Below are 24,706 nucleotides of genomic sequence, written 5' to 3' on the forward strand. Positions count from 1 at the left end.
TTGTCAGTCAAGACATGCTAGTATACTAATATAATTTTGCTCACCTTCAACACAGACGTGGATTTCACAAAGCCTGGTGCTTTCATGCCTGTAGTCAGGCAACTTTACAGGCTGGGCAGTACAGTGAAATCATAAACTCCATCCACCCACCAAAAAAAAAAAAAAAAGGAAAATAATGGAGAAGACTTTGCCCTAATTCTTTCCAGAAACAAATACCAAACTTGTTCAATCGGAAAGCTAGGTTTTCACCCTCACATAGGTAAAACCTTGGTAGAATTAAACTCTGGGAATGGGCTGGAGCCTGGTAGCTGAGCTTGGTGCTAAGGCTTGAAGTTCAGTACACTTGGAGTCCACAGCAATGTTCTCAGATCAGACGTCACACCCCAAATTCCAGCCCCCTGCCAGCAGTTATAAGTGAATTTGGTTCCTAATAATCACTAGGGAGCTGGACTCCTCGTAAAACTTTCCTATATTATAGGACCTCAGACAGCAGGAATAAAACTCAAGGTTTTCACCCTCGGTACTGAAATCCTTCTGGTATGAGATGAGGCAATGAAACATTCTGTATTATGACTTAGATTTAGATATGCGCCTTCTATTCTTTGCTTTTTTATATTTATAAAGAATTTTAATTTTTATTATATGTGGGAAGAGTGTATGCATTTGTGTGGATACACACATCCATGCGTAGACATAATAAGGCCAAAGTTGATTTGAGGCATCTTCTACCACTCTCTATCTAGTATTTGCTATAGTCTTTCATTGCATCTCATTAGCAACCATTTCCACTAAACTAGCTGACCGCCAAGTCCTAGGGAACGTACCTCTGTCTAGCAGCACTAAGGTTTCAGGCATGAACTACGCAGCCAGATTTTACACATCCATTAGGGATCCAAACTAAGGTGTTCACCCTTGTGCAGCAAACAAGTGAGTCATCTTTAGTCCTATTTTATCTTTAAAATTATTTCCATCTTAAACTAAAAAAAATCTGAATAAACTAAAGAATGCAAATAAACTAAATAATCTCATAAAACAGAACATGTAACATTCCGATGAGAAATACAGAATCTTCTTATACTCTGAGATTGACCAACAGACATCACTCTCATGGGATTTTTTTTTTTTTTTAACCATTGTACAAGATGACAGTTTTGTTCTGCAGGCTTTAATCTTGTGTGGTAAACACCAATATGATGAAAAGTTGTTATTACCGTAAATAATAATATGCATGCTTGTACTAGCCAAAGGAAACTTACCTAAAAACGTGTCTGCCAGAATAATAGACTGGGATGAGAGGGCTGCCCGGAAGCCCTTGCTCTCGGAAGGAATGATAGTGGACTGGCATACAAATGCCCCAACCAAATTAGTGTAGTCGTCTGACCTCATCACCACTTCCTTCACGGTAAAGTCTGAGATGTTGTTGGTACAGAGAGCCATCTTTCTCCCCTAGGAAAGCAAAGCCACAAGGGGAAGGTTTGTGGGTAGTCAGCCTATAACCTGAACCTCAGTTAGCCTGCAAATCTCCCCAGAGGAGTTGCTTTCTCCTCAGCATAGCGATCCTCATTTCCTTGCTCTGGGTGGTGCCCAGGCATCAGTCTCAAGGTGCTCTCGGTGTTCAGTTGAGGGTGGGAGTTGATGAGGTTGTTCCAGACCTACTGGTCCTCTTACTACAAGCCTCATTTGTTTGGATGAAAGCTGTGTGACTCCAGGAAATAAATAACATCTATGAAATGTTTACTTCATAGCTCAGCAAGGCATTCCAGGGATGCAGCAAACTGCTGATGAAGATTTGGATGCTCCTTCATGAGTGGTGAAGTGTGGTTGGAAAAGGCCTAAAAGCCACACTGCTACAGCATCCCAGAGCATCTGAATTATAGACTCTTGGTCACTGTAGGTGTTTTAATAACCTACTCTTGGACACAGTGGTGTATTTGTTTACACAATAATTTGAGAGACTATGAGAAGTTAACTTCTCAATCAAAAACTGTTCTTGCCTGGACTGCTTAATGAACTGGACATGCAGGACCCACAGAAAAATGACTGCTGAACTTGCCTAAAGGTGAAACGATCCTTTGGGGTTTCTGCTTCATAAAAGAATCTGCAAGACATTCTGTAGGACACAGAAAAAAGTGACTGACAAACTGCCAATATAGGCAGAACTGTCTCTAAAATTTCCTGCCTCATGAAACAGTCTGCTGAATACTATGAGCCTGTAGGCTGAAGATGGATACCCCAATGGTACAAAAGAATTTTCGGTGACTGTTCAGGCAGCAAGATGTCTCTGTCATTTCTAGAGTTTTGGAAGTTGCTTACAATGCACTTCCTGTTTACTTAGGTAATATTAGATCCGTCTGGAGTCTTTGATGAAATTAAAGACTAGAGAGTAATAATATAGTTTTCCTTAGTTATAAGAGAGAAAATAAATATAAATGTTGTAACTATAATTCTTGCTTGATACCTGTTTTGTTATATGTAATTTTACTATGTTAAAGTTAAAACCTTCCTTTTTATTTAAACAGAAAAGAGGAGGAAGATATGGGATTTCCTTCTGTATGCTGATTACCATTGATAAATTAAGGAACTGCTTTGGGCCTATAGCAGAGCTATAGGGGAACAGAGCTAGGTGTGGTGAACTAAACTAAATGCTGGGAGAAAGGAGACAGAGACAGTGAGAAGCCATGGAGCTGCACTGGAGACAGACCAGACATATTGAAACTTTGCTGTAGGCCGCAACCCTATGATGATACACAGATTAATAGAAATGGGTTAAATTAAGATGTAAGAGTTACCAATAAGAAGCTAGAGCTAATGGGCCAAGCAGTAATTTAAATAATATGGTTTCTGTGTGATTATTTTGGGACTAAGCAGCTGGGAACTAAGAAGTGGCCTCCCTCCAACATTCTAGCATATAAATTTTCTCTCTCCACAGGCTTTTTCATCATTAAACAGGAAAAATATATTTTTACTAAATTGTTGTAACCTAGAAAATAGTAGAAAATACCTGAAAGTACTCAGGAAAAAGGGAGGAAATGGCAGAGCCTAAAAGGAAACAAGGGAGAATAAGAACAACAACAAAGCTGGGTCTGACTCATTCTCATGAGTTTGAGGCTAGCCTGGACTATAATAGTGAGTTCTAGGCCAGCCTGGCCTACATAGCAAGCTCACTCAAAAGAAAATAAAATGAGAATGAGAGAAGATGTTTTTAAGAAGGTAGAATAAGTAATACAAAAATAGGATTGAGAAATACAACAGATAATGGAATCAATCTCATTCACTGCTTCATACAAAGATATTTAGTATTCATTCCTTTATTAAGTGAACGAGCGCCCAATCAACCTATTGAGTGCTGAATTACCACCTATAAAGTCAGGTCATGACACGTGCATTGTCTTAAGGTCCTACTGCTGTGGCAAAACACCATGCCCAACAGCAAATTGGGGAGGAGTTTATTTCATTTTAAAGCTTGTTGTCTGTCCATCATCCAGTGAAGTCAGGGCAGGAACTCAAGTAGATCAGTTACCTAAAAAGCAGGAGCTTAAGCAGAGGCCATAGAAGAAAGCTGCTTACTGTTTTGCTCACCATGGTTTGTGCAGTCTGTTTCCTTATACAAGCAACACTATCCACTCTGGGCTAAGCCCTCCTCAACCAATCATTAGTCAAGAAAATGCTTGATGGGCTTGCCAATAAACCAATCTTATGAGGCATTTTTTCAGTTGAGAGTCCCTGTTCTCAAATGACTCAAGCTTTTGTAGAGCTGACAAAAAGCTAGGCAGCACACATTTATATATATATATATATATATATATATATATATATATATATATATATGTCTTAAAGACTTCTATGGTAACCAGATCTTTTTCATTTCATTTCGAACAAGTTTGTAACACCATCTCATAATGATTATGACTGTATATACAGTAGTCAACATAAAAAAGAAATGAGAGAAATGTTGTTTTACATATTCCATATTTGCCTTTGTTAATGGTATATGTGCTGTGCATTCTCCCTCCCCCAAACACAAATTTGGGGAAGTGTTATGTTTCGTAAGAGACTGGTCTGTGAACTGGTTGCCTGGGGGAGGGGAAGATCTGCCTTGAATGTGAGCAGATGTCACCCAACTGACTGGACCCAGATAGAACAAAAAGGCCGAGGCAAGAATTCCTTCTTCCCGAGCTGCTACGCTCTCATCCTGCTGCCTCAGACATCAGAACTTCAGCTTCTCTGGCCTTGGGACCCAGGACTCAGAGCAACAGTTCTCAGTTTTCAGCTGTCTCTGATTCTGAAGCTTTTAGACCTGGACTTTTAGCCTTACTAGTATACTAGTAGTATCCCAGCAAGGGGTCTCATTTCCAGATGGCCTATCATAGGACCTTTCAGCCCCCATCATGATATGCACCAATTCTGCATAGCCCCCTCCGCGTGCGCGCGTGTGTGTGTGTGTGTGTGTGTGTGTGTGTGTTATTTCTCTATCTCTGGGGAATCCTAATACAATAAGCTTTCAAAAACATAATACCCTACCTATATTTTTAAAAAATGAGATCAACACACTTAACCACTTTTACCCCTTCCCACTTTCAGGAAGAGCGGAGAGAAAGGGACTCAATGTATTTAAGTTACACCTATAAGGCTTGGAGTTCCGCCGATTGGATCAGTCTCTAAGAACCACATGAGACTGCCCCGGTAGAGAAGGCGGTCAATATGATAGGAAATAACAGGAATTCAAAGAAATCTCTATACCTGGCATTAGTTGTTGATGGTCCTGGAGATTTGATTGGTCACTTTACTCAGAACAGTATCTTAAAACTGGAATACAGACCGGTCCCACCCGAACACCCAGAGCTCACCTCATGCCCACATAAACTGATATTGAAGAAATGGAAGTACTTCGTTCCCTTGGAGGTAAAGCTGGGGCCATTCATTAGTGAACCCACACTGCTGAGGTTGCGGAAGTCATAGTGCAAACTCCGATTTTCCTTCTCATAGGAGAAAAAGCAATCACTGTAGCAAGTGGAGTGATCCTTAAAGACGAAAAACAAGCATATATTCAGTGCTCGCCTAATTTAAGAGAAAATAGGAAAGAAAATTAAAAAGCACTTCTCCAAGGTCAATAGCAATTCCACGTACTGCCCACCTTACCGTCAGAGAACCACACACAGCAAGTTTGTTATGGAATACTATTTTGACTAGGCAAAGATGTGCTGCAGAATATTACTTTGACTGTAAAAGGTGTATTACATTTGTTTATGCTGGACTTGTTCAACAATGTACAGATGTGTGTTTAATTATGTAAATATGTGTTGCCTTTGTTTTACCTCACCTGCCTAAAGCACCTGATTGAACTAATAAAAAGCCAAATGGCCAATAGCTAGGCAGAAAAAGGATGGGCAGGGCTGGCAGACAGACAGAGTAATTAGGAGGAGAAATCTAGGCTGGAGAAAAAGAGAAGGGAAGAAGAAAGAAGAAAGAAGGGAGAAAGAGGGGGACATGACTGGGACCGAAGACACATAGCCAACAGCCAGCCATCGGGGACAGCAGGAACGTAAGACATACAGGAAGACTGAAAGGTGAAAAGTTCCCAAGGCAAACATAAAGAGAAACAGAATAAAATAAAAGCTAAGCTAAGGCTGAACATTCAAATCTAATAATAAGTCTCTGTGTTGTGATTTGGGAGCTGATGGTGGCCCAAAGAAAAAGCCTTGTACAAAAGTCTTTAGGCATTCTTCCATTGAGGGACATCTAGGTTGTTTCCAGGTTCTGGCTATTACAAATAATGCTGCTATGTACATAGTCGAACAAATGCTTTTGTAGTATGATTGGGCATCTTTTGGGTATATTCCCAAGAGTAGTATTGCTGGATCCTGAGGTAGGTTGATTCCCAATTTCCTGAGAAACCGCCATACTGATTTCCACAGTGGTTGCATAAGTTCGCATTCCCACCAGCAAGAGCAATGGACTGAGCTCCCAAGGTCCAGTTGAAGAGAAGGAGGAGGGAGAAGCCGAGCAAGGAAGTCAGGACCACGAGGGGTTGGTCCACCCACTGAGGCAGTGTGTGCCTTTTCTAATGGGAGCTCACCAAATCCAGCTAGACCAGTGGTGCGGGAGAATTGTCTGTATTTTGTCAATCATGTTATAAATAAATGCTGATTCACCAGGCAGGAAATACAGGCGGGAAAACCAGACAGGGAGTAGAAATGATGTAATGAGAACAGGAGAATTCTGGGAAGGAAGAAGTTGATTCCTCCCACTCCCTCTCCTGTCCAGACCACAGAAGCAGCAGGGTGTGATCTGCCCCACTGAAAAAGGTACTGAGCCACATGGCTAACATAGATCAGAAAAATGGGTTAATCAAGATGTGAGAGTTAGCCAATGAGAGGCTAGAGCTAATGGGCCAATCAGTTTATAATTTACGGAGACCTATGTATGATTTTCTTTGGGGCTAAACAGCTGGGGGTACCAGGCAGGACAAAAAAAAAAAAAGCAGGCCTTGCCCCCTTCATGTTACAGACCGGGACTGAACGAGCATGTGATTAAACCAGACTCTCTGTTTGTGGCTGACAATGGGAGCTGACTGAGAAGCCATTGATAAAGGCACTGGGACTTGTTTCTACTGCATGTACTGGCTTTTTGAGACCCTAGTCTATATGGATGCACAGCTTCCTAGGCCTGGATGTAGAGGGGAGGGCCTTGTACTTCCTACAGGGCAGGGTTCCCTGCCCTCTCTTAAGGAGGGAGGGGGAAGGGAGGAGGGTGAGTGGGGGAGCTGGAGGGAAATGGGAGGAGGGGAGGAAGTGTAAATTTTTGAATGGAAAAAAGAAAAAAAAAAGAAGATAAAGTGGCAAAAACAAAACAAAACAAAAAAAGTCTTTAGGCTTTCTGCCAAGAATGGCTGTGGGAATGACTGCAAAGCAGACTTACCTGGGTGCTTTTACTGCCAGGCCCACAGGGAATGCAAGCCTCCTGGCCGTAGACCTGATGGATGGACAAGTAGGTGTCCGCTGAGCACTCCTTGCACTGGTTGGTTTCCTTCTCGATGTAGTGGCCTGGGGGGCAGGGCACACACGATGAGCCAGACTGCTCAGAACCCAGGGCACAGGCCCGGCATGACGAGGCCACCCCATCGACCGCATTGGTAGCTGTGATAGAATAGATCTTCACCACATCATTGATGAAGCGTCTGTTCTAGAAAGAGAGCAGAAAGAATGACATCTGCCTTGGACTGCAACTGTACAACAAAGCTACGTTTATGTTGGGCATTACCAAAATAACCAGAACGTTCCCAACTGATACGCCATTACTCCTATCTTGTCCTTCTAAATAAAAAGCCCTTAAATCTTGACATCGGGAGCCGCTTTGTAAAACCACAGAATTCCAGATATGTTGCTGTGATTGGCATCGCGTATGTCATAGCTAGCATGGTTACAGAAGAGTACCACCTGAGCTCACTCATCCATACCTCTCAGTGATGTGGTGAGTGCCGTGAGTCTGGCTGGGTGGGACATCCTAGAAAGTAAGGACCTCTTTTCCTCACTCAACCAGTGTGATACCAATGGGCTCCTATCGCTTCCTTGAGCCTTCCTTCCCCTCTCCAGCCCTTCACCAAAACAATGCATTCTAGTCTCTAACAAAGGGGTGTCAAAAGAGCCTGAATCACTACTGCATGGACGGGCTTTGTGGGAGTCTAGTCTGTTTGGATGCTCACCTTCCTGGTCCTGGGGGGAGAGGGGAGGACCTTGGACTTCCCATAGGGTAGGGAACCCTAACTGCTCCTTGGACTGGAGAGGGAGAGGGAGGGGGAAGGGAGGAGGTGGAAATTTTCAATAAAAACATAAAATAAAATAAAAATTTTTTAAAAAAAGAGCGTGAATTCTGCTGCCTTTCTCCTCTGATGGTACAGGATTATTTAAGGTCTGGTTTCTGTCACCCTAACATACAACATCACACCTGACTGCTTATTGCTTTGCTTCTGGACCAAGATGAAAAGACAGAAAGGAGGAGGTAGAGTTCCACGGCTGTTCATCCTCCTAAGACTGAACACTAAATAGCAAAGCCTAAAGAACAACTAAAGCCATGGGAAATCTGGAGGCTGGGTTCCCACTGAAAATAAACAGAAAAGAGAAAACACACTCACATGCCACCACAGCAATGAAGAGTCTCTGAGCAGAAACTCACCCTGTTTTCATTTTGGTAAACTCATATCTGTGCAGATACACAACAAATAATAGACCCCGGGCTAGGGAGGTGACCCAGTGGCAAAGTGCTTGCTACACAAGCATCAGGACCCAGTATTCACATAAAAATGAGGCATGGCACCGTAGGTGTCTAACCCCAGTGTTGGGGGGGTTGAGGTGAGACAGAGACAGATATTCTGGGCCTGCTAGTCTAGCCAAAATAGCTGGCTCCAGGTTCTGTGAGAGCCCCTGTCTCAAAAAATATAATGCTGAGAACAGTTACATGACTTCCAGTGCTGACTTCTCATCTACATTCAGACAAAACAAACAAAAACAGAAAAAAACCACAAGCAAAGATAGAACACACATTCTGTCTCTCTCGCTCTCTCTCACACACACACACGCACTCATATATATATAAAACACTGATACACACACTCACCCACACATATATACATATATATATATATATATTACACACTGATACCCAAAAAATAAATGAATGAATGAATGAATAACAGGCCAGCTAGTATTGAAATATGCAATGGAATGTTCAGAGAGAGGATTAGATCTATACTAGCAAAGAAAATAAAAAAAAGGCAATAGTTGTCTCTGTTCTACCATTCTGTATACAAATACATTCTCTCTAAAAGGAGATATCACCATAATGAAACCATAAACTCACACTAGTTAATGACACCTAAGCAAATCTTAGCTAGTTGGATAAAGAAGAATAAAGTTATGAACTTTCTTGGTCTCAAAAAGATTTTTTTTTTTAAAGTTCTAAGTAAAAACAATGTTGAATTTTCTCTTAAGCGTCAACAACTGTGTTTTCTTATAGTTCAGAATAATTCATAGATTTGTTGTCATTCCACCCACTACATACATTTTTACTCTCAAAAAAAAAATAAAAATTGTCATCTTATACCAATTCACAACAAGATGACTGACTCAAAGAAGTGCTTTCTCCAATTTGAAGGCAGCTTTGTATGTATCACAAGTGGGCATTATCTTTGTGTTTTAAAAGAAATAAAAACTATGGGATCATATTGGTCTGTAATGGGTGTAATGCTATGTGCGTCTCACAGAGCACCTTCAAAGTTCTCCGTTCTGTGTATAGAACCATGGTATCCTATACACAGGTAACAACGCTCTACACATGGATACATGGTTTCATTCTTTGATGTCCTATGTCCTTACATAGAGTTCATAATGCCCTGTATGAGGCTCGTGGTGCAAGTTTACCACTCACAGGGCACTTACAAGGGCTTTTGTCATACTTTTTAAACGGTTTTTCATCTCCTGTATATAGGTCAGAATGCATTTGCACAGAGAAAGCAGCTCACCTACACACAGCTTGTAATGATATTGTGGAGCTCATACTGATCCATGTAGACTACTTGTGACTTTCTTAATTTATAATGCCATGTATGAAACAGATGATGTCTCCATTTACAACCCTTAGTGTCTCCAGCAGAGATCGATATGCTCCCAATGGAGATCACACCCAAAAGAGGGCTGAAGAGCGATACAAGGCTGGAACTTACGTCTTGACCTTGGTTAGTTCTCTGGAATGCCCATGTGAATGTAAATGTTGCGTTCTTGAAGATGATGTGAGTATACGCTTGCTTTTCTTTGGTTCCTCCCCATGATTCCACCACATTGGTGCTTTTTCTATTTATATCCTAAAACAGCAGAAATATTTACAAATAAAGCACAACTTATTGTACAATTCTTAGTAATTTCTTTAGCTATTTAAAAATATTTTTGAAAGTTCTAAGAAAGACAAGGAAACTGGTTCTTATCCCAACTTAAATAAATAAATTCAAACTTGAAAGAGAGCAATAAACCTTGAAATCTGCCTTCAATCACTTACCACCATGAAGTACAGAACACAGTCAGCTGAGCAGAGGGTCTCAAAGACAAACGTTACTCTTCCTAGCTCAGAACCTGTGGCTCCAGTCATAGATGTTGGTGGTCTACATGACAGAACAAAATTGCAATATCAATAATGTATGCTGAATGCAGTTAGAAATAAAATTAAATCCTGTGTTCTCATTAAACTGAAAATCCAGCTTCTCTGTTAATTAATCTTGTGCTTCTTGAGGAAACACAGATCCTCCCTTTCTCAGTCTGTGAGTCTTCACCCTTGCTCTAGGCTGCACTTTCCTGCTTCTAAAGGAAGAAAGATTCACACTGGGAAATCTCAACATACAGGACTAAAACAAAGACATAGATTAATGTATAACATGCTAACTTACAAATAGAGTTGAGACAAACAATTAAACAACAAAATACACACTCCTATGACTAAATGACTTAAACTAAGTCTCTCCATTAAGGATCAACAAGTCATGGATACTACAGGTTTTGTTGTAATGCTGTTAAAATAATTCTGCTTTATCTAAGTAACATACCTGCCTAACATTTATAGGTTCTTGGTGGCCAGTTATATAGATTCCTAAATAGCATACATCATTCTCTTACATACTATTGTCTACTTGATAATACAAGCAAACTCCATAGAGTCTTCCTACTCCCGTATTCCTATGGAGGAAGTGAAGGTTCCTAAAGGAAGGACCAGTTTCCCTTACTTAAATCCTGGGATGTGCAAGGTTAAGATGAGGTAGTCATTGTCAGAGCCCCCAGCTCCGCTCTGGATGTGATCTCCAGCCACCTCCCAACCTGAAAAGGATAAAAGACATTTTACTAGTAAAATTTCACTAAGAACAAAAATGTTAAAAGAAGGTAACCATAAAAGGCAAATAATTATTGATGCTAAAGTTAAAATATTCCAGAAAATCCCATATTTTGAAATATCAATTGTAGACTAGATGCAAAAGTTTAATTCTAGATACTAATGAAGACATTCTGACTGGACCACTCTCTCTATACAAGTTATTCAATGTGAGACAGGGTGACAGTTTTCTCAATGAAGGATGACTTTTGAAAGCAAAACAGGTGGCCTTTGTCCATGCTAACCTACTAAGATGGTCACTTAGTGTTGAATGGACACATTCCCACTCTGCTGACAGCCAAAGAGAAACAAACCTTTAATTACTGAAAACCTGGGGTCAGAGGTTCTTTTCAGCTTACTGCATTTTTGTTTCACAATTTAACTTTTACTAAATGTCAGTAAGTACGGCATACATGGAATAGTAGATAGAACTCCCTCCCTGAGAAGTAGAAAATGTGAGGTATACACATGCTAACAAATGCGAACACTGTGAGGTCTGTGCACAAGAAGTCACCTGAGGTACGTCATCTTCACAGGAACAATAATAAGCCAAGACAACCACTTTAAAGTGAGCAAAGGTGGTAAATTCACACACAGCAACAAGCAAGCCTATTGTTTAAGGGCAATACCTTAGCATTGATATAACTCCAAATGTTATCTGCTACTTCAAGAGATGTAATATAGGCATTTATTTCAGTACTAGCTTGGCAACTTGACAATTTTCACATACAATAATTTATAGAAAATTAGTATGTTGGTTACACACTAATAAAACATAATAAAAATAATGGGTGCTCATCTATCAGAAAAATGTTGACAATTCTGCTGTCTAAATGTTCCTATGATTGAAAACACAGAAAATCAGTTGTCAGCTTTTTATTCTAAGAGTTGAGTAACCATGAACCCCTGTAGCCCAGTGAGATGAACGTACAGGTGATAGGAGAATAATTTAGGTTTAGACAATAACCCTGTGACCAGGTAAGGAGGATCAAGATATCCCATGCAGAACAAGTGAATGTCAACAAAGACTGTGATTATATTTATAAGAATATGTCTTTGAATATGTGAGTGCCACACAAAAGGACAGAACATGAGAGAAGACCAAGGAAGAGGCAGCAGCAAGTAGATTGCATGCAGTTCCTATGCTTCAAGTAGAAACATATGCCTCACATATTTCAATATTGCCCAGTGAAGAGTCCACCAATTTTGCTCATTTTTTCCTCTGTCCTGACCAAGAAATATAGATTTTTTTCTCTTACAGGTATCTTTGTTTTTGTATAGTCATACATTTCCCATTACAAATCATTCTACATTTAATTTCACCTTAGTATATCCTCATTGTTGAAAATTTCTTTTATCCTGCTTTTCATTTTTATAGAAAACATAAAAACTACATCATTGCATACAACTTCCTTCTTCATATCACATTGTATTATTGGTATAAATCTCATTGGTATAATAGAAATAGCATTACTGAGTCAGAAAAAAATCAAAAATTAAAAATTCTGGAAACATATTTTAAAATTTCTTTCAATGTATTGTTTCAGTATAATGATGACACACATAATATTTTATTTAATTGAGCTACCTTATGGTGGTAAACATTCTATTGCTGGAAAGGTAAGATTATTTCCATTTGCGTTTTTATACATGATACACAATGAATCCATTCATGAACTACCAACTTGTCTACAACTTTTAATTTCTCACAGTCAAAAACACAATATGCAAAAATTTGTTCTTCTTTCCTATTAGGCAACTTGGTCAAATTTGGACTTCAGGAATATAAAAACACTCAAACCACACATCCAACTCAGTTCTGAATACACCTGCTTAATCTCTCCCAGCAGAAGAATGACTCCCTCCTCAGGCAAGCTGCCCCATGCATTCCACTTGACCCTGTTGAGTGTTGTTATGTTGTCCATTATAAAAATGACACAGGGACTCCAGGACACAAAGATACACAGATTTGTACTTTATTTTCTTTACTGTTATAAGGCAATTTTAAAATTCAGTTTGTGAGTCAATTGGTAGTGTTGTGAGACTTGGAGTCTTCTACAGAAGTCACTGATAATCTAATCTGTTCTAGTGTGTGAGTACACACATGTACTAGCCTTCTGTGGATTCATTCCATACTCTTGTTTTCCCAGTATTGTTTACCTAATTGATCTTAAATTCATGACTCAAATTCAGTCAAAGGACACTTATTAGGAGTATCAACTCTGATAGAGAGATAACTATTTTAATGTTTCTTCTCTCAGAGGATAAATTCTGAAAGGTGGTATTATTGATCAACGATCAACAAAGAACACTTTGTATTTAATGTATGTTGGGTCTTGAACTTTCACTAATGTGTTGGCTCAAAATTATTTAAGCCTCTATTTTTTTCTGTTGATCTCTATACTCCTATGGACATTTCATTTCCTCTGTTCCAAGTCTGTTCAGGAGAGCTATTGATTCAAAACATGCAATTTTTAACCTGTGTGTGTAAACTCAGGAATAATGATCAAAAATAATACGAAGAAAGTAAACTGATAAAAATGATGTTGAGGTGACAAAGGATGGCCTCCATCATTATGTCTTAGTGCTTAGAATGGCTGCTGCTAGTGTCATATTTTAAAAGGAATACAACCAAATACTGGTGAAAGAACTCTGCCACATAATCAAGTTTTCGCTAAGCAGTATTTAACTGCATCTTATGAACACAGTCATGGGCTTCATAGGAAATGGAAATTTAAAATCTTTAACCCTTTACCATGGCACAGCCCTGAGTCAGAGTAAAGTAACCTACTACTGCTATAGAATATTCCTCACACTGGGTGAATCTATGTCACTGTGATTGATTTAATAAAGGGGTTGACTGGCCAATAGCTGAAATGAATACAATTAGGCAGGAGAGTCAGACTAGGAGAATGCTGGGAGGAAGACGGGCAGAGAGAAGAGTCATGAGCCAGACATGAAGAAAGCAGGAGAAAAATGCCCCATGCTAATAAAGGTACCACCACCTGGCAGAGCATAAATAAGGAAAATGGGCTAATATACATTGTAAGAGCTAGGTAGTAATAAACATGAGCTATCAGCCAAGCATTTATAAATAACATAAGCCTCAGTGCATTTATTTATGAGATGCTAGTGGGACAGGAAAACTCTGGCTATAAATGGCGCCCAAACTTTCAGCAAGAATTTCCACATAAAACATGAGAAAGCTTTTCAAAAAGATTCTAAACACACAGAAACAGAGACAAACATAGCTATAGCTTTCTAGTCTCACAGTCTAATGTCAGCCATAGTGCAGAGACGTGTCTCCTGACAGCTGCCTGTGAGATGGAGCCAGCTGCCAGCTGCCATGTACTAAGCCACATGGTAGGTTCTCTCAGTCTGTCACAGGGTCATGGTTCAGAGATGCTTCTCCAAGCCAATGCCTGTGGGCTTAAGCTCCCAGCACAAGATCCACCAGCATGCTGCATGGTGGAGGAATTTTGCTCATGCAGACAGTAAAGGATAACAGATACGCAGTAAAGACAGCTTCAGACAGAACACAAAACTCTCAACAGGTTATAGTGTGTTTAAAAATGTACAAAGGTTTGGGAGAGAGAAGAAAAAGAGTATATACAGTCTTAGATTTAAAAAAGTTTGAAAATAATAAAATAATGTCCTTAAAAAGGGAGTAAAGTGATATAAAAGAAAAAAAAGCCATGTAAAGATGGAAAATACACAGAGAGTCTGGATACTGTATCTTATTGTGTTGTCTCTAAATTTTTGTATGCTGAGGAAGGAGTAATAGTTGCCAGGACACATTGAATTATCCAAACTGCCAAACTAAACCAACCTACATATTTTTAAAATGTCTTAACTTCAAAATGTAAGTGAAGAAATATCTTACTTTGGGGAAGAGGTTATGAAAATGAAAGGTTGTGGATTCATTCAAGGTTAAAAATATCAGGTTTGATCAAGAAAGACACCCTGAAAACCTGACTACAGACATAAATAAATAGACCTAAAAGAACTACAAGACATATGATGTATATTTTACATGGCTCAGTCACATAAGAAAAAAATTATCTATGCCTGTTTTGTATCAAATGCAAGTCTATATTTGTATTAATATAGACATGTATGTTACCTTTAGAAGTATATGTATTTTCAGAACAAGGGGACCAGACACCAATAAAAATGGATGACCCAGGTGACCCAGCATCCAGAACAAGACTGCTGACTGAGATGATCTAGCCTCACAGAATACTACAGCCAAGACCTAACAATCATGCTGATTTTCTCAAGGTTTCCCAAAGATGCCAGAACCCTCAGACAATAGGAAGCAGTCTCGAGGAAACAACACACACATCCCCAAAATATTGGTTATTATTGTTATTATTATTTAAGGGGTTTGTTTACAAGTTATTGATAATGGTCAAAAAACACTAAACAAAACATTATCTCTCAGGGAGTTCATTCTAAAAAAAGGGAAGAATATAGAAATGATAGGATAAAAGGGTAGATGATTGAATCTACTGGTAAATTATTTAATCCACTAGTATTAAATATTGCACATTGGTATGGATTTTAGTAATTGATACAAATTTAAAATTAATTTTGCTATCCTCTGTGCATATTTCTACTCTTGTTTAGGGTATTGTTTTTATGCAACTCATTTAAAAATGCAATGTGTAAGAAATATAGATTAATAGTCATATATAAGAATCAAACTTATAGTCATGTTAGATGTGTTTTAAAAGTCATACACAGGTATATTTAGAAAGTCTTCAAACACTTCAACCTAGAGAATATGGTACTTAATACATTTAATATGTTTAATAACCTAAGACTTTTCATGACAGTTTTTTTTATTGATTTTTATTGAGCTCTACATTTTTCTCTGCTCTTCTCCCTGCCTCTCCCCTCCCCATTTCAACCCTCCCTGAAGGTCCCCATGCTCCCAATTTACTCAGGAGATCTTGTCTTTGTCTACTTCCCATGTGGATTAGATCTATGTAAGTCTCTTTTAGTGTCCTCATTAAGTTCTCTGGGATTGTGTTTTGTGGGCTGCTTTTCTTTGCTTTAACAGAAATTTGCTTTATTTATGGTGAAAGCTAGTCATTGGGCAAAGAAACTGTCCTTGCCTCAATTGCTGGCATCATACTTCCCAAACTGGACCAATAGGATGCAAAACAAAGCAACTGCCAAACTTTGTCAAGTCAAGATAGTACAGTCCTTCAAAACTCCCTGCTCAGAAATGTCTGTCAGACATACTATGTCTGTAGGTCATAGCTGGATGCCACAACATCAAAGAAGAACCTAGGATGACCTAGGAGGCCTGATACCCCTGTCATTGGGTAACAATTCATGCTTCTGGGATCTTTGGTGGAGTTGAAGATTAGATAGCCATAATTACAGTTTTCTTTAGTTATGATAAAAAGGTAAATCAGATGAAAACTTTAGACTCACCAAGATAATATAGATACTAGAATATTTTCTCTAATTTTGTCAAATACAAGTGAACTAGATAGTTTAACTGTAATTCTTACTTGATAACTGTTTTTGTTAGATATGATTTTACTATGTTAAAGTTAAAACCTTCCGTTTATTTAGACAAAAAAAGGGAAATATTGTGAAATATTCTTTAACACCATGTGAATATATTTCACTGTGGTGGTTGAATAAAGAAGCTGACTGACCAATAGCTGAACAGAATAAGGTTAGACAGGAGAGCCAGACTAGGAGAATGCTGGGAGGAAGAAGGGCAGAAAGAGGAGTCACCAGCCAGAGGCAGAGGGACCAGGAGATGAATGTACCATACTAATAAAGGTACCACCACATGGAAAAGTGTAAATAAGGAAAATGGGTTAATTTAAGTTGTAAGAGCTAATTAGTAATAGCCAGAGCTATTGGCCGAACATTTGTAAATAATATAAGCCTCAATGCGTTTATTTTGGAGTCAGCAGTACCGACGAAAACTCCGCCTACATGCTACTCCTTAAAGTGGTAAAAGATGTAGATGCTGTCATCTTCCTTGCTACATCTCTTCTGGGCTTTGGGACTTTAAACATGAGCTTCAATATCGACTTCAAAAGTGACTGCATAAAATGCAAGAAGAATACAACAGTTGTCCACTGTCCCACCTCCCATGCACACATTTATCCTCAGAGATAAGCTCTGAGACCCCCCACAGTGGACACACCAAGCCCTACTATTTAATACATTTTCTCTCTTAGCACTTGCAACATGCTACTGTTCATCTTTTGCCGTTTAAAGTGTGAGAGCCACATTGGCATGGATATTTTTTTTTCTTCTTCACAGTTTAATGGCTAATAGCTTTTTTTTTTTACTGTGGATTATTAGCAACTTCATCAAACAATTTATGCTCTTTCTTAAGTTGAGAACTTTTGCATTTTCGGCTGGAAGGGTGGGTGGGGTGGAGGGAGGGAAGGAGGGAGGGAGGGAGGGAGGGAGGGAGGGAGGGAGGGAGAAAGAAAGGGCTCAGGGAGTGAGTGAGTGAGGATGACCTTGATGGATTCTGTTTGGTCTGTTACTTGTGGTTTGAGATTATTAGTAGAAGCTATTTGAACACAGATATTGTGAAGCATGAGTTGTGTCTAAACACCAAGATGCTACTAACTCACTAATGGTCAGGAAGCAGATGTAACCAAACAAAGCGATAATTCACATCCTGGACTGGAAAGAAAAAAAAAATGAAGGTGGTTTAACAGTTTGCCATTTGAAATTTGGGGTTTGGAATTTTCTACTTGACATTTACATACTGTTATTGACTATTCAAAGCTGAAACTAAAGAAAGTGACACCATGGAAAGGGGAAAAAAAAACTGTATGTTTTATTACTGTAGGAAATCCATCTGCCTGATTGCTTGATTTTTATGTAAGGGTTGAGGTAGACACACAACCAAACAATGTGAGTCTGGTGTGTTTAAAAAGCAAAGTGTAAAAACAAGTGGTGTTTTGCTGCCACGACAGTTAAGGGAGAGTCCAAACCCACCGTTCATTCCATCACACTTGGAATTCCCAACGTTGAAGCAGGAAGTTTTCATGTTGGCAGGGAGGACATTCCACCATTTGTACTCAAACCCAAGCGCTGGCTCTGTTCCTGCTGGACATGGCTTGCACTCTGCAGAAGATGGGAGTAAACAATCACAGTAGGCTGCATCTGGACAGTCTTCCCTGTGCCAAGCGCCTCTAAACCACGATTAGCAGAGAAATGAGAGGGAAAGATGCAATACCACCAGTTCCCTTAGGAACATCTTCAAAAGTGATCTGTAAAATGGTTCTAGATAGAGTGCCAATGCATGTGTATGCATTTGGTGGTCTTTTTTGTATAGTTCTTCATTTTATGTACACACACACACACACACGGACAAATGAATGCTTGTCCTTATTATCAACAGTCAACAAGATAGGATCATTATTCAAAGAATAATTAAATATAATATTTTTAAAGGAAACAATCTCACATACACAAAATGCCAGCAAGAGAGTTCTCATTAGCTGGTAAATAAATCATGGTCTCACAGTCCCTTTATCAACATTTCCCAACTCTTTGTCCTTCCAATGAAATAAGAAATGTGTCTTCTAAAGACTTCTCCAGCAAATAAATTGAAAACAAGATCCCAAGTCTATTAATATTGTCTTTCTAAAAGTGCAGTTCGTGATAGACACCTTACCCTTTGTTCCATCTGAAAATGTCCCAGAAGGGCAGGGATGGCAAGAAGAAGATCCATTGTTATAGAATCCTGGGTTGCAAGGAGGACAATCCTTCTTCTCTCCAGAAGGGGGCAGTCTGATAGCATCCGAGAGATCCTCCCTGCAGATTTTTGGCTCTATCCACTTATACATTATCTGTGTCTGGAAAAAAAAAAAGATTTTAAAATTAAAACAGAAAGCAAATAATACAATGTCCTCACAACAAAGATGTCAAATAGACAAGCCAAAAAAAATCACAAACAGTGAGAGAAGGTGGGGTTGAGAGAATCTAAATGGTGACAGAATGAGAGAAAAGAAAACTCACTAACACAATAAGGAGAAAGTAAAAATTTGATAGAAAATAATGACTACTACTCTGTGTGTATGTGTTTGTGTTTGTGTGTGTGTGTGTGTGTGTGCATACATGCTCCTTATCATGAATCCCTTTTTAAAATGTAAACAACTAAACGATCACTCCTGAGCACATACATATGAGCAACATTATACAGACTGGGCACGTCACATGGAGAAATACATATGTATATATATACACACATGTGTGCATGTAACAACACATAATGAAAAAAGGAGGCCATGAATATGAAAGAGACTAAGAAGGGGTTTGGGGGAGGATTAGGAGAGAAGAAAGGGAAGAGTCAAATCATGTGATGACTTTATGATTTCAAGAATAAAAGACAAACTGTTAACAACCGCTGCCCTTGTGTGCGTTTGCTTCACTGTGTAGCCTACAGCTTCAGTACAATGACATTTCAGTACAATGTATTTTCGGTTGTGAGTCTAACCTTTAAGGGCTGAGCCACCTCTCCAGGCCTTCTGGCTCATCTGTGACCTTTTCTGCTCCTTTCTTTCCTCCAGACACAGTCTTCACTACCATACTTTGCACATAGTAATCATCAAAGAAAAATGCCATTTTTTCAAAAAGAATAGGCCAAACCTCATGTGCAATCATAATGTTCATAAATATCAATAGTTCCTGGGTCTTTTTCAGTAACAAGAGCTATAGTCAAACTCTTCTCTCCAGAAATTGGTGGGCCTTTTCCATGTGCTCTGAGCTTCAGGACAAACGCACCCTCTGTGGTCCATGGGCACCATCAGTTAAACCCCTGTGTTATCTTCCTCCACACAAAACAATACAAAACTAGCTGTAACGGCCATGCCCAAAACACTGTCCACAATTAGTTATTCTCATGTTGAGACTGGAATACCAAATGGGTTAGCTATTCTAAAGCAAAATTGGAATGTGAACATTGAGGGATATAGAAGGTAGTATTCTATCACAAATAGGAATCAATATCAGTACTCAATAGAAGTTTTTAGAAGAGACAATAACCTTTCATTTCATCCAATAAACTTTTGAAAATATTGTTTGTTCATTAAAACACCTTCTGTAAGCCGGGCGGTGGTGACGCACGCCTTTAATCCCAGCACTCGGGAGGCAGAGGCAGGCGGATCTCTGTGAGTTCGAGACCAGCCTGGTCTACAAGAGCTAGTTCCAGGACAGGCTCCAAAACCACAGAGAAACCCTGTCTCGAAAAACCGAAAAAAAAAAAAAAAAAAAAAAAAAAAAAAAAAAAAAAAAAAAAAAAAACACCTTCTGTAGTAGGAAATCTATTGAAACCAGAGAATGGAAACCACAGGCAGTACTCCACCACTGCTCCTCATCAGGAGGAATGGTACATTCTGAGTCTTCAAGCCACTCAAATTGTCCTCTCAATATGCATTATCTTGTACGAAGAAGGATGCAAAGAAAAATGCTTTAAATATAGATGTCTCAACAGAATGATAAATAGCATTATTCTCTTCTTATGGTTCCTTTTTCCACATTTGTTTTATGGCTCATGTCATGATATTCTTTAATGTGCTACTTTATCCCTCTGCCTCTGTTACCATCTGTAAAACACTGGCTGCTACAGCTAAGTCTTCCTAAGTAGCTAAAAAGATTCATATTAGATACTATATCCATAAAAGGCTCTCAATGCCTTTCAAAAAAAGGTAGCATAAAATTCAGAGAATCTAGATAAATAATGACTCATTATAGCAGAGACGCTGACTTTAAGTTTCCAGTTTAACAAATATAAAAAGAAATTTTAAAATCCTAGTAAGTTATTAATTTCCTGACTCTTTAATAAAAATGCATGACTGCTACATTTAGGGGAAATTTTGGTTCCTACACAGGAAGAGAGAAGATGTGCAACATTGAAGAATCTTCCCAACCTCTTCAGGACAAACTATGCCCAAGCTTCTGAACAAGGAAACACTCCAGGTTAGAGAGGGGTGTGTATGTACACAATGTGTGTGTGTGTGTGTGTGTGTGTGTGTGTGTGTGTGTGTGTGTGTGTGTGTGTGTGTTTCAGGCCAGACAACAACCTTGGGCATCATTGTTCTGGGTCTATCTATCTTTTCTTATAAACACAGGTCACCAGGCCAGGCTTCTCTTATGGGTGTTGGGGACTGGATGATCACTGTGGTTTTCAAGGCAAGCACTTCACTAAGTCCCTGATTTGAGTTATTACACAGCTTACCCAGGAGATGCACACAGCACCTTTGAAGAAGGGTGAGTCTGATGAGAATAGAAACAATAATATTTGCAAGTAGATGTGGGAAGCAAAATAACCAGCTGCCTCCAAAGTAGCCAAAGAAGATTTTTAGAAGTTAAAAAAAATACGCTTTATCCTTAAATATTTTAAGGAGAAATCATCACAAATTCTCCAAGATACGTTTTCATTACAAACCTTCAACAAACTGCTTCTCTGTCTCTCTAAGAGAGACATATGCTTCCAAGTGCAGCTGGTGGGAAGAGAAGCTAATTAATATTAATGATATTTAGAGCCAGATGGCTCACAGTGCAGGTGAGACACCAACAATCAACTCACTCTTCAGAAAGTGAGATGGAAACATAAAGTGTTTTTATGAAACCAAAACCCTTTCAGCAGATAAGTTTGACTAGAAAGAGTCACAATGTCCTTGTAGATCTAAGCCTTCAAAGGGGGGATCTCTGGGACTTGAAGGTCAGCCTGAACTACACAGGGTTCTAGGCCAGCAAAACTACATGATGAGATTATGTCAAAAAAAAATGATGAAGAAAAGAGAAAAGAAGAAAAAGAAAAGAAAAAATACACTGAATTTATAAAACATGGATACATTATTTTCTTATATATTATAGCATGCTCATGGATTTCCTGATGTATATGAAAAACAAAGTTCATGTATATGTATACATATAGCATGCTTGCAAGTTTGTGCTGTGTGTATATGTCCTAAACAATACTTAAATTTGCATGGCTTTAATTAAATTAAGCCAGGTCAACCAGGTATTGTCATACTGGTCACTGGCATTATACTTGTCAATATATTAGAGCACTCAGTAATGTAATAACTATGATTTTAATATATTTTCATGTAGTTTAGATAAATTGAATCATTAATAAATCTCATTTGTCTACACTGCAGTAATACTGACTTAGTCATCATTACATGGAATAGAATTAATTTAATTTTATTAGTAAGTAAGGCAAGTTTAACTAAGGAACGCTTACTTTAAAGGTATTATACCCAACACTTTTCATTCCATTTTAGGGGTCTCTATATGTATTTTCTAAATAGAAATAGCCTTACGTGGCATTATTGTAGGACCATGGCCAACCAGTTAATATTGTTAGTATCATTGTTATTAAAAATAATGGTTATATTTCTTATTAAAAATTTCCACCAATCACTTTAAATTAGTATCATTTACTCTAAATCATTCGAAGCAATATTTCTTTAAAGTATTTAAAGGCATAAAGAAAGCTTCACATTCATATAAATACGAAAAGTACAAATCAGCATGGACAGATGTAAAATTAGGAAGGAAAGCAATATTTTGTGATATCCCCAAAATTAAATGTCCTCCTGCAGGCTGCAAACAAATCTGAAGGACACGCCACAGGAGCTACTTCACCCTCAGCTTCTCACTGACACTGGCTGGTGCGGGCTCGTCTTTAATTCGAAGAATTACGGGTCAACTGTAAAGCTCATCTGGGCATTTTCCTCCAGCTCAGTGTTGTGGGTATGGTAGTTACTTTGTGGCTTGTAAACGCGATTACACAGTAGCCTGGCATGACTGAGTTAGCATGTGACTGCCTAGCTCCTCTGAGAAGTATTCTGAGTTCCTCCCAGGGCAATAAAGGCTACCCAGCATTTTCATCCTGTGAGTGGTAGCAAATATTTCAAGCTGTGCTCTTCTTGGTCTTTTGACCTCTGAGAATATAGTTGTTTAAGAAAGACAGTAATAATGTGTAGAGCACCTATTTCATGTCAGGCCCTTGGCTGAAAACTTAGAAGATCTTATCTCTTCTCATAGAAGCATTATGAAGTAGGTAGCAATATCAAAGCAGCTTTAAAGACTAAAAAAAAAAAAAAATGAAGGCTTAGAAACATCAAATTGTCCAGAGAACAAACAAGTTGGGAGATCAAAGCAGAGGCAGGTTGCGACACCTAGCATCTTAGATTTCTTCTGTATAGTCTGCACACACAGGTAACAATCAGAGCGCTCTCACACTGGGAAGTGGGTTAGATAGACACAGGATAAGTTAAACCCTGCTGATACCTTTCCTTCTTCATCACATGGGGTATGGATCTGGAAATAGTCCTTGGTAGTGCAGGGTGGGCGATCCACACACTCACTGGCTCCTTCTTCTGCAACATACACACAGAACACACTTTAGAAAAGGACCAATTCCTTTGTGACCTTAAGAAAAATTGAACGTCAAAACTCAAAAGCAAGCGAACATGTAAAAAATCACTGTACTAGAGTGTAGTAACTAGCCAAGCCTTAAGCAAATAAAGGTTTGGGTTTATTATTATTATTATTATTATTATTATTATTATTGTTATTGTTGTCTGCTTAGTTTGGTTTGGTTTTAAGAGACAGGGTTTCTCTGTGTAGCCCTGGCTGTCCTGGAACTCACTCTGTAGACCAGGTTGGCCTCAAACTCAGAGATTTGCCTGCCTCTGCCTCCCAAAAGAGTACACCATTATTGCTTGGCCAAATGTTTGTATTTTTATTTTGCCTAGAGGGAGAATAAATGTTTCTAGGATACAACTACATCGGGCAGCTGTTTCCAGAAGATATTAGATATCTCCTATATTATCATTGAACACTGGACATCTGGAACAAATTAAAAATTTCTAAGTGCATCTCAACCGTCCCTATGGTAACAAACCACGTGAAAGTAAACAGTTGGCTAGACTCATGCAAACACATTTGAACCACTTATCTATGGAGTGTGGCATAAAGGAAAATCAGAGACAAATGGAGAAAGTCATGCAGAGAAGGGTACTAGAATGTCATATGGTCCCCATTCAACATGAATTCATTCCATTGCATTGGCGTGTGGTCCGCCATTGCTACCACACTCACTCTGCCCTATGACATACACTTGACCAACATTAGCACTGAAAGAGAAGAATAAAAATTGTCAATTAGTCTTACCTGAAAATTGGGAGTCCTCCTTACACCTTATGCATTCTTTAGCACCCTTTTCAGAATAGGTGTTTCTGGGGCACAGCTGGCAGTTAAACGAGCCTGGCTTGTTGCTGAAAGTGCCTGGCTTGCACGGGAAGCACTCTGAAGTGTATGCCACCCCTGCATGGGAAGGAAAAGCAGTGCTTGGGAGAGAGAAGCCAGGACAATGAGCACATTAGCACCCACTTCCTGCGTCTGCACAGAAGAGAGACGTGTTAATAGCAATATGAGCCTAAATCCTTTGCTTACTGGAACAAAGGAAGGTACAGCGTACAAGCCAGCAGGAAAGACCCTAGAAATGGAAATCTATTGGTTTGTGCTTCCAGCTTTGTCCAGCAGATGTCCCAGTGATTAACGAGGCGACATCCCAAGAGCAGGCACGCAGGACGCAGCAAAATACACGGAACTCTAATGAAGAAGAATTGCTGCTTTAACTCAATGCAAGCTACTTGAGCGTGAGCCGTGACATTTCTCGGTGGCTCAGCTGGTCTAGAAACGCCCCATCTGGCTCAGAAGGCACAAGGGGTGTAGGAAACAGCCAGACTATTATTGGTTTTTATGGATGTACAATGATCAGATT

General features: G+C 39.1%; 1 protein-coding gene across 2 annotated transcripts in view; it reads right to left on the minus strand.

Moving 5' to 3' along the window:
• The window catches only part of LOC121458888 (endosome/lysosome-associated apoptosis and autophagy regulator family member 2), a 158,224-nt gene that overhangs the window by 26,035 nt on the left and 107,483 nt on the right, over positions 1–24,706 (minus strand). For both annotated transcript variants that reach the window (XM_041668249.1, XM_041668250.1), the window contains 10 exons: positions 24,094–24,246; positions 23,209–23,297; positions 18,581–18,761; positions 17,899–18,027; positions 10,766–10,856; positions 10,048–10,150; positions 9,719–9,856; positions 6,919–7,182; positions 4,848–5,021; positions 1,257–1,446 (listed from right to left, as the gene is read on the minus strand). In XM_041668249.1, coding sequence (XP_041524183.1) covers positions 1,257–1,446; positions 4,848–5,021; positions 6,919–7,182; positions 9,719–9,856; positions 10,048–10,150; positions 10,766–10,856; positions 17,899–18,027; positions 18,581–18,761; positions 23,209–23,297; positions 24,094–24,246 — 1,512 coding nt within the window. The remainder of the gene's footprint in view (positions 1–1,256; positions 1,447–4,847; positions 5,022–6,918; positions 7,183–9,718; positions 9,857–10,047; positions 10,151–10,765; positions 10,857–17,898; positions 18,028–18,580; positions 18,762–23,208; positions 23,298–24,093; positions 24,247–24,706) is intronic.

This window comes from Microtus oregoni, unplaced genomic scaffold, assembly GCF_018167655.1.
Source record: "Microtus oregoni isolate MIOR12 unplaced genomic scaffold, Mior012 000018F_ref0000195, whole genome shotgun sequence".
Taxonomy (NCBI): Eukaryota; Metazoa; Chordata; class Mammalia; order Rodentia; family Cricetidae; genus Microtus; species Microtus oregoni.